The 9,775-nt window shown below is 38.2% G+C and overlaps 3 protein-coding genes across 3 annotated transcripts; 2 read left to right on the top strand and 1 right to left on the bottom strand.

Annotated features, from left to right (window-relative positions):
• Nucleotides 1-997: 997 nt before the first annotated feature.
• Nucleotides 998-3,423, top strand: LOC106337347 (probable pectinesterase/pectinesterase inhibitor 17). The gene is made up of 2 exons (XM_013776447.1): nt 998-1,900; nt 2,572-3,423. The coding sequence occupies exons 1-2, from the start codon at nt 1,054-1,056 to the stop codon at nt 3,255-3,257; spliced, it is 1,533 nt and encodes a 510-aa protein (XP_013631901.1). The 5' UTR covers nt 998-1,053; the 3' UTR covers nt 3,258-3,423.
• Nucleotides 3,424-4,382: 959 nt separating this feature from the next.
• Nucleotides 4,383-7,933, top strand: LOC106342982 (ribosome biogenesis protein BOP1 homolog). The gene is made up of 14 exons (XM_013782070.1): nt 4,383-4,620; nt 4,697-4,830; nt 4,939-5,045; nt 5,133-5,287; nt 5,363-5,480; nt 5,559-5,817; nt 5,904-6,012; nt 6,105-6,207; nt 6,287-6,437; nt 6,535-6,667; nt 6,729-6,835; nt 6,920-6,984; nt 7,063-7,621; nt 7,693-7,933. Exons 1-14 carry the CDS (start codon nt 4,445-4,447, stop codon nt 7,776-7,778), a joined length of 2,262 nt encoding a protein of 753 aa, XP_013637524.1. The 5' UTR covers nt 4,383-4,444; the 3' UTR covers nt 7,779-7,933.
• Nucleotides 7,934-8,233: 300 nt separating this feature from the next.
• Nucleotides 8,234-9,624, bottom strand: LOC106341136 (expansin-B4-like). The gene is made up of 4 exons (XM_013779957.1): nt 9,436-9,624; nt 9,232-9,344; nt 8,731-8,924; nt 8,234-8,607 (listed from the first exon to the last, which is right to left on the bottom strand). The coding sequence occupies exons 1-4, from the start codon at nt 9,590-9,592 to the stop codon at nt 8,286-8,288; spliced, it is 786 nt and encodes a 261-aa protein (XP_013635411.1). The 5' UTR covers nt 9,593-9,624; the 3' UTR covers nt 8,234-8,285.
• Nucleotides 9,625-9,775: the final 151 nt, after the last annotated feature.

Here is a 9,775-nt window from a genome sequence, read left to right as displayed (position 1 = left end):
TAACCTTTTTAAAAAAAAATAAAAAAATGGAAGCAGCAGCGCTTAAACAAGCGCAGTAAGTGTCGGTTGTTTCCACTGTTCACAGACCCCACTGACACGTGGCGAACCGCGATTGGTTCATTTTTATTTTCTTTTTAATCAGACAAAACCTAAAAAAATATATAAATATAAATAATTAATCACGCCATTTGGGGTGCTAGGTTAATTATGTCCTAAGACCCCTTAAAAAAAGTACATGGAAAGGTATATATCTCTTTATACACTTTATTTTTGGTCAGGTATTTCAAAAGAATTGTGCAACTGGCTGATAGCCATATACAACGGCAAGCGAGTCGTATATGTACTTCGAAAGAAAGTGGTGAGAAGTTTAATTTGAAGTTTACGCGAAGTCGATTAGTCTTCGAGGATAGCGATTACACTGTCTCTGCCTACCTGCATAAAAATTTTCATCCTTAGTAATTGTTACAACTATATACATAAATCAAACTAATCATGTAGAGAGGCATGACTTTAAATGTATATTATCTTCTTTTGTTTAATGAGATAAGCTCCAATATACGCGTATATGCAATAATGTTATTGAGTTTATACCTAAAATTTGATCAATAATAAACTACTTACGACCTACTGATTAATACACCTATTACTACTAGCATGCTATCGCATTTAAGTTGTTTTAATATACATATAAAATTCGATATTCGTGGACTAACTGGTTTATTTTTCTGATTTCAATTAATTTCAAATAAAACTGTCACCTACTCAAATTAGAGCTTATTGGTTATTAATATTATACACGTCAAAGAAAGATAGCCCAAACCAGATAAATAAATTTCAACATAGAGAATATATGTTGGTTACCAATCAATTGGTTGGCACATAGATTAATATATGCATTTTTTGCTTCAACTACAATGAAATTGCATATATTATCATATTTCAATTATTTATTTAACAAAAGCATATAGTCATTCATGCATCTATATAAACCCATCGATTCAACAATCAGTCTCATCATCCCATTACCTTTAAACACAAACTTCAGGCCTTATAATGGCTTTTCGAGTTTATATTCTAACATTTATGTTCTTTTGCATTTTCGTGGCATCTACCGTTTCCGGGTACAACTCAAAAGACGTGAAAGCATGGTGCAGCCAAACTCCAAACCCTAAACCATGTGAATATTTCTTAACCCACAACTCAGGTCAAAAGCCCATAAAATCCGAGTCCGAGTTTCTCAAAATCTCAATGAAACTAGCTCTAGAGCGAGCCATCCTCGCCAAAAGCCACACGTCTACACTAGGACCAAAGTGCCGTGACACACGTGAAAAAGCTGCATGGGAAGATTGTCTCAAACTCTACGACGTCACCGTCTCTAAAATCAACGAGACCATGGACCCAAACGTGAAGTGCTCGAGAACCGACGCGCAAACATGGCTAAGCACGGCTCTAACCAATCTCGACACTTGCCGAGCGGGGTTCTTGGAGCTAGGTGTTACAGATATCGTCCTTCCTCTGATGTCAAACAACGTCTCAAATCTTATATGCAACACACTCGCCATTAACAAAGTTCCTTTCAACTACACCCCACCCGAGAAAGACGGGTTCCCTTCGTGGGTCAAACCCGGTGACCGGAAACTTTTGCAAAGCTCGACACCAAGAGATAACGCGGTTGTGGCTAAAGATGGGTCTGGTAATTTCAGGACGATTAAAGACGCGGTCAACGCTGCTTCAGGGAGTGGTAGGTTCGTGATATATGTGAAGCAGGGCGTTTACAGTGAGAATCTTGAGATTCGGAAAAAGAATGTTATGTTGAGAGGTGATGGTAAAGGGAGAACGATTATTACCGGAAGCAGAAGTGTTGGAGGAGGATCCACCACGTTTAATTCAGCTACAGTCGGTACGTATGATGACAAAACAAAAAAAATGATTGATTAACAAAAAAAAACCATTACTATTAATTATTTTCATGAGATATAAATAAAATAGGCCATAATTAGCTTGCCATGCATGAACACATTAAACTAAATTGAAACTGAAACTGCTTTGTGATTCAAGATTTTATATGTGATCTATACTTATCATTGGTATAGTTTTTAGCAAAATAAAAATTCATACAAATCTATGAAAAGCCTATAAGTCAAATCATTTTTTTTATGATGCTCGTGGATCTACAAGTATACGCAATCCTCTATTATTAGTACACAATAATTTACAACGTTATTACCGTGAAGTAAGCAAACAAGAATATTATATGATTTGAATGTTGACAATCCACGAAACGCAGATAGTCTATACCAAATGTAAATTTAAATTATACAATTGCGTTTATGCTTGATTGATCCTATTTCAATTTTAAAAATATATAATTTGTCATTTCACAGATTTGAAAGTTAAATTTAATTATTTATATTATTGACTTTGTATTTTCGTTCTTGTTTTTCTTATACTTAAATTTTACCAGCATGCCATATATGTTATGATAGTCTAGTATTTGGTTGCATGATAATTCAACGGGTTGTAAAATTAAAAGTAGTTTTTTTTTCTTACCTTTTCCTTACATAATCGCAGCGGCGGTCGGAGACGGCTTTATGGCACGTGGAATAACGTTTAGAAACACGGCGGGTGCAAGCAATGAGCAAGCGGTGGCTCTAAGATCCGGATCGGATCTATCCGTTTTCTACCAATGCAGCTTTGAGGGTTACCAAGACACACTCTACGTTCACTCCAACCGCCAATTTTACCGTGACTGTGACGTTTACGGAACTGTCGATTTTATCTTCGGAAACGCAGCTGCCGTTCTTCAAAACTGCAACATTTTCGCACGTCGTCCACGTAGTAAGACCAACACAATCACCGCCCAAGGAAGATCCGACCCGAACCAAAACACGGGCATTATTATCCACAACTCCCGGGTCACAGCAGCTTCGGATCTCCGACCCATTTTGGGATCCACCAAAACTTATTTAGGTAGACCATGGAGACAATATTCGAGGACTGTATTCATGAAGACTTCTCTCGATAGCCTGATTGATCCACGTGGATGGCTTGAGTGGAATGGCAACTTCGCTTTGAGCACTCTGTTTTATGCAGAGTTTCAGAATACGGGTCCGGGTGCTTCCACTTCAGGTCGGGTCAAGTGGCCTGGATTTCGGGTCCTTCGTTCTACCTCAGAGGCTTCAAGGTTCACTGTTGGTAGTTTTATTGCTGGTAGCTCTTGGATCCCATCGAGCGTGCCGTTTACTTCTGGTCTCTAAAAGAATATATCTGATTGAATATTAAACCATATATGAGAATGATGCAACGTCATATATACAGAGAAAAAATATTGTTTCTCACAATATATAAATTGGAAATTCCTGTATAATTATATAGTAGTTTCATGTAACTTCGTTTTATTCTTTAAATATATTGTATTCTGTATTTCTGAAATAAAGATTTACCATATGATCAAAATCTAAGAGCATGATTAACACTTTAAAAACCGGTTCTTAGCCTTTTTAGTTAAAAGTTAAGAAACAGTTTCTTAATTTCCGTTAAGAACCTCACTCTAAAAGCTCCGGGTTAATCATGGTCTAAGGAATCTTCAATCTTCGTTTACTTCGTCTTGTGTTTTGCAAAACCCCAGCTAGCAGTTCTCGTCGCGAGGTTAAGCAGGTTGATAGGGTTGATTGGTTTCCCTGCTACCATCCGCAAACGTAGTTTTTGCGATTGGTAGCGGTTGACAGCGTTTCGAAACAATCATATATACAAACCGCCAAAATCGTTTTAAACCGCTCCGAACCTCTTAAAATCAAAAGCTGGTTTTAGCTAGCGTTTGCGGTTGCAGACGGTTGCGGGTGAATAAATAAATATAAAGTTATTTTAAAAATTTAAAACTAAAATTTTAAAATAAGAATATTATAAAAATATATATACACATTTTATTTATTAATTTAAATTCACAAACAATATCATAAATTAACATAATATTATTATAAATCATATTATATTAATAATCATTATATTTTATCACAATAGTATGTTTTTATATTTTTATAATGTTATAATATGTTAATATTGATAATTTATTATTAAACCGCTGCAATATCTCATAATCAATTAGTCACAAATATTCCGCAAACGCAACAATTTTTTAACCGTTGTACCAGTCATATAAAACGCTTAATAATGCATGGAACCGCAACTACTCGCATCCGCAAACTCCCGTACTCGCAACCGAGCTGAGTTTGAATCAAGTATGCATATGCAGGCCCACAAGAGTACTCAAAGAAAGAAAGCCCATTAACACATGTAGGCCCATAATAGTTTTTTTATTGTCGACGGCCCATAATAGGTAAAAGGACCAATACGACTTTTAACCAAAAACCCTAAATCTTCTTCAACTGCAACCGAGATTTTTTTCTTTCTCAGAGCAAACCTCCGCCTCTCTCTGTTAGCACCGATGACGAAGAAGAAGAGCGAAGGAGCTAACGAAGATCAAACGATAGAAACCAAGAAGAAAAGCGTCTCCGCTGTAAAATCTCAGAAAGAGAAGCCAGTAGTAGCAAAGCAAGTGAAAAGCTCGAAAGAAGAAGAAGAAGACCTGCTCTTAGATTCCGCCACTGATTCCGATTACGACTTCTTCTCCCCCCCCCCCCACAGCTCCTCCTTCTTCTTCTATTTGTGCATTTTGTTAATTCTGAGTTTTTGTGATTTTTCAGAGCTTGTCCGGGTCCTTAAACTCCGACGACTTCGACTCCGATGTCTTCGATTCGGAGGACGATGCTTCACAGAGAGAGACGGAAGGTGGAGGTAAAGATTCATCCGAAGACGAGCTCGAGCTCCATGGTAATTTCCTGTTTAGCTCATCTTCAATTTGGGATTTTAGGGTTTATCCTTTCCTAAAGTTTAGGTTAAGTCTCTTTATAGGGTTTAGTGATAGAGAGTAATGTGCAGGTCACGAGGGCTCAGATGATGATGATGAAGGTGAACAAGTAGATAGTGAGAATGAAGGTTCCGAGGAACGTGAAGTTGCTGAAGAGAGCGACTCTTCTGAAGATGAGGTTTGATGCTTTATCTATAACGTTTAAATAATTTGAAATTATCTCTTTATTTACAAATGAGATTTTATATAAATTTTTAATGTGTAGGTTGCTCCAAGGAATACAGTTGGGGATGTTCCATTGGAGTGGTACAAAGACGAGAAACATATTGGTTACGACATCACTGGGAAGAAGATTACAAAGAAAGAGAAGCAAGATAAGCTCGACTCTTTTCTTGCAAATATGGATGACTCCAAGAACTGGTAATTTTGAATACGTTTCCGTTCATTTTTATGTTAGCTAGCAGCACCATGCTGATGCAATTTGTGGGATCATAGGCGCAAAATTTACGATGAGTATAACGACGAGGAAGTGGAGCTGACTAAAGAGGAGAGCAAGCTCATCCGTAGGATGCTCAAAGGGGAAGCTCCACATGCTGACTTCGATCCATACGCTGTACGTGTGGCCTTTTTTCTACTCATATTATTATTCCAATCACTTCAAAAATTGACCTTTAGATTGTGATTGTGACAGCCTTATGTCGATTGGTTCAAATGGGACGATGCGATACATCCGCTCTCAAGTGCGCCAGAACCCAAGCGAAGGTTCATCCCTTCAAAATGGGAAGCTAAAAAAGTTGTTAAGTATGTTAGAGCAATAAGGAAGGGGTTGATCAAGTTTGATAAGCCTGAAGAAGAGCCCAACGTATACCTTTTATGGGGTGACGATTCAGCTTCAGATCAAAAGAGCAAGCACTTGACTTATATTCCTCCACCGAAACTAAAATTGCCAGGTTCAAACTTTTTGCTGACTAATCTCTTTATATGCTTATTTTTGCGACTAATCTGTTTTTTGATCTGTACAATTTTGGCTTTCCAGGACACGAGGAATCATACAATCCTTCTCTGGAATACATTCCAACAGAGGAAGAGAAAGCAGCTTATGAATTGATGTATGAGGAAGATCGTCCAAAATTCATTCCTAAAAGGTATGCAGTTCTAAAGCTGAATGTACTCTTATTATATAGTTCTCTTTGGTATTTGTTAGCTTAAGCCTCATGATAAATATACATGTGCTTAGGTTCACGTCTCTGAGAAGCATCCCAGCATATGAGAATGCACTAAAGGAGTCTTTTGATCGTTGTTTGGATCTATACCTGTGTCCAAGAGTTCGAAAGAAGAGAGTAGGGGCTTATTCGAGCGTCTCATTTTCTGTTTTATTTGTTCCTGTATTTAATCTCACATTGTATTTCGTTTCTCCAGATAAACATCGATCCTGAATCTTTGAAGCCTAAGCTACCTAGTAGGAAGGATCTTAGACCTTATCCAAACTCATGTTACCTTGAATATAAAGGGCATACAGGAGCTGTTACTTCCGTATCCCCTGATTGTTCTGGCCAGTGGATAGCCTCAGGTATATTTCATTTGGTGTTCTTACTCGTTGTTCTTGACCTCTCTCTTGTTTACAAGATGCCAATCTTTGTGTTCCCTTTTTCTTTTTTTTCTCAAAGGTTCTGCTGATGGATCTGTTCGTATATGGGAAGTGGAGACTGGTAGATGTCTTAAGGTTTGGCAGTTTAAGGAACCTGTGAAGTGTGTCGCCTGGAATCCTCTTCCTGATTTTCCAATTTTAGCCGTCGCCATGTGAGTTAGAGTTTGTTTACTGATTTGTTATAAATCCCTATTCTGAAACCATTATTTGCAGAGGACAAGATCTGGTTATCCTGAACACTGAACTTGGCACTGATGAGGAACAGCAAAAGATTGAAGAGCTGCTTCGCTTAGGGACCCTTCCGGAACAAGATGAAGCTGGTAAGTGTCTCAGAACAGCCACCAACGTGTTTATTAGAATTTTGCATGAACAATCCGAATGACTAATTATGTTTATTTTAATAGTTGCGGCAATTGTAAGCTGGCTTCCAGATGAGACATATGGAGGGATCAAGATTAAACATTTTAAGGTACACTTTTGCTAAAAGATTCCTTGTCGAGTAATTACAGGGGAAAGATCTTTAACTAGTTTGGTTTTCTATTCTCAGAACATATCATATGTTGACTGGCATCCTAGAGGAGACTATCTCTCAGCTGTCATGTCAGCCGGCGAGACACGAGGTGTTGTCATACACCAGCTCTCAATGCATAAAACACAAAGGCTCCCAATTAAGATGCGGGGACTTCCCGTCTGCACGCTCTTTCACCCCACCCACCGTGGAATGTTCATCATCGCGACGAAAAAGAACGTGCGCGTTTTCAATCTCCAAAAGAGAGAGCTGGCCATCAAAAAGCTCGAGACCGGGCTCAGAGAGATCTCATCGATGGCGATTCATCCCGGTGGTGATAATCTGATAGTAGGAAGCAAAGAAGGGAAGATGTGTTGGTTTGACATGGACCTGTCTTCGAAACCGTACAAGACTCTCAAGAATCATCCTAAAGACATTACGAACGTGGCGTTTCACCGCTCGTATCCGCTGTTCGCTTCGTGCTCGGAGGATTCGACGGCTTATGTGTTCCATGGGAAGGTGTATAGTGATCTTAACGAGAATCCTCTGATTGTGCCGTTGGAGATTCTAAGAGGCCATTCTACTTCTTCAGATAGAGGTCAGTTTCTGATTCTTTGTTTTATTCTTTATGAGATTATTTTATGCTTATGGGGGTTTGTTCGATGGCAGGAGTCTTGGACTGCAAGTTTCATCCGAGGCAACCATGGCTATTCACTGCAGGCGCCGACTCGGTTATAAAACTTTACTGCCACTAAGTTTCGCATATTTTTGACCATTTTCATCTTGTTTTTGTATTATCACATTGCTCTACCGTTTTGTATTTCTACTGCATTTTAGCTAAGCGTCTCTGGTTGCACTAGCTTGATTACCTGAGATCAAACTGAGAAACAGAATACAACTTATTTGGTAACTCATATCAGATTTACTGAAAATGGTAGCCCTCCTCACTCGTGATTATCGTAATGACTGTTAATAGGTTCTAGTATGGTCTTGATGAGATTGTTAAACAAAATAAAACTGTAAAAAACTTGCAATTAAGAGTGATAAAAACTTGCAATTAAGAGTTTCACTGTAATTTGTTTGACGTCTCTGCATGTATAACATTCTTCGTCATTTTAAGAGACCACTATGTTTTGATGGCAAAAGTCTTGAACTTGAAGTTCTAATTATATGGGCTCATACTGATATCTCAATATGCATTTCTTTTGTTTTTATTAATCAATTATTAGCTTTCGAACTACAATATGACGAAAAAGAACACCCTAGAAGTTAACAATCGACCTATACGTCTGATCAGGCTTCCAATCCGCCGGAATAACAGCCTGAGCTACCACTACTTTACGAGACTCGCCAGATGTAAGTCTAATGTTGAACGGCCCGCTCAGTGGACCGCCGGAGTTTAACTTCCACTCGGCGGACCTCATTTCTTGCATGGGCATAAATCCTCCGCTGGCCGGTTGAATCTCAACGGAGGCCAAATCTCCTTCACCGTTTTCGTATTCCACAACGAATGCCACGTAGAACGGGGTAGAACCGGCATCAACATGAAAAGCTATTTCAGTTCCTTGATATAAACACGCAGCACTGGAACAACATAACATAGAAAAGAAAAAAAAAATCAAAAATTATTCACGTACAAAAAAGTAGATAATTGTGTAGGAAACATCACCAATACTATATAAGAGGAACAATCTGATTTACACGTACCGTCTGTAACTAACACTTACAGGACCAGCGCTTCGTAGTTGAGCGGCTTGGCCAGGTTTGGCTAAGGCTCCCATGGCTTTGCCACTAAGGTCAAAATGAACTGGCTCAGAGACGCAAGGACCACCGGGACACTCGTCCGTTATCGTCACCGTTATTGGGCTCCCTGAACATGCTGGATTCCCGGTGCACATAATCTAAAATAAACAGACATTTATTTTTACAAATATGGTTGAGAAAAATTATATATTTGTATTTCACTATTTTGTAACACTTTATTATGACGTAATTCAGACTTGCATGCATGTATATATTTCTACACCAAATCTAGCCCGGCCACCACAACCCTAAAATTATTCAATACCACATTTGATTTTGCATAAATAAAATAGGACGTTTATTGCTTATATATATGTATGTAAATATGTGGATCTTATGTTAAATAAAAATTATGTTTAATTTTGGGTCGTTCCAAAAAAAATTCTTATATATTTTAATACGAACCTGATAACATGTTCCACATCCTTTTCCATTGTTGAATAGTGAAGGGCCTCCGGCTGAAACCATCGCGTATAGCGGTGGATTTGCCACTGCCACGCCATATCCACAAGCTCCTCCTACTGACATATATTTACATTATAAAAAAAACATATTTTTTGAAGATGAAATATTTATATATATGTAGTTTCAAATTTTAATAATACGTACCGGTGCTACCTGCTCCCTCTGGTTCACCGTACCAAGTAGCACCAGCGTCTGCGTCGGCCCAGCCAGCGGCATTTATTTTTTCATTCTGGCAATAACAAAACTTAAAGGAGGCTGCAAAAAGAGCTAAAAGGGCAAAGCATCTATGGAATGGTGCCATTTTATGATCTAAATTTGTTTCGTTTAAAGAAATTTCTGTAATATCAATAGCTAGATGTGAATTCGATTCATAATATGATAGTGGATATTTATAATGTGTTTTTGGGAGTAGTTCTTTGGATTCAGTGTATAGGAAATCGTATAATTGACAATATTAGGATGTAGAAATGTAAAATGGAATTAG

The sequence above is a fragment of the Brassica oleracea genome, chromosome C4, assembly GCF_000695525.1.
Source record: "Brassica oleracea var. oleracea cultivar TO1000 chromosome C4, BOL, whole genome shotgun sequence".
NCBI classification, from domain to species: domain Eukaryota; kingdom Viridiplantae; phylum Streptophyta; class Magnoliopsida; order Brassicales; family Brassicaceae; genus Brassica; species Brassica oleracea.
The sequence above is the reverse complement of the archived record's forward strand: the minus strand, read 5'-3'. Positions and strand labels throughout refer to the sequence as shown.

Coding starts and splice junctions, on each gene's coding strand:
- LOC106337347 (XM_013776447.1), top strand. CDS start 1,054: ATGGCTTTTCGAGTTTATATTCTAACATTTATGTTCTTTTGCATTTTC. Junction 1,901..2,571: donor GTTTAATTCAGCTACAGTCG/GTACGTATGATG, acceptor ACATAATCGCAG/CGGCGGTCGGAGACGGCTTT.
- LOC106342982 (XM_013782070.1), top strand. CDS start 4,445: ATGACGAAGAAGAAGAGCGAAGGAGCTAACGAAGATCAAACGATAGAA. Junction 4,621..4,696: donor GCCACTGATTCCGATTACGA/CTTCTTCTCCCC, acceptor AGTTTTTGTGAT/TTTTCAGAGCTTGTCCGGGT. Junction 6,013..6,104: donor CCAAAATTCATTCCTAAAAG/GTATGCAGTTCT, acceptor ACATGTGCTTAG/GTTCACGTCTCTGAGAAGCA.
- LOC106341136 (XM_013779957.1), bottom strand. CDS start 9,592: ATGGCACCATTCCATAGATGCTTTGCCCTTTTAGCTCTTTTTGCAGCC. Junction 8,925..9,231: donor GATGTGGAACATGTTATCAG/GTTCGTATTAAA, acceptor TGTTTATTTTAG/ATTATGTGCACCGGGAATCC. Junction 8,608..8,730: donor GTAAGTGTTAGTTACAGACG/GTACGTGTAAAT, acceptor ATGTTGTTCCAG/TGCTGCGTGTTTATATCAAG.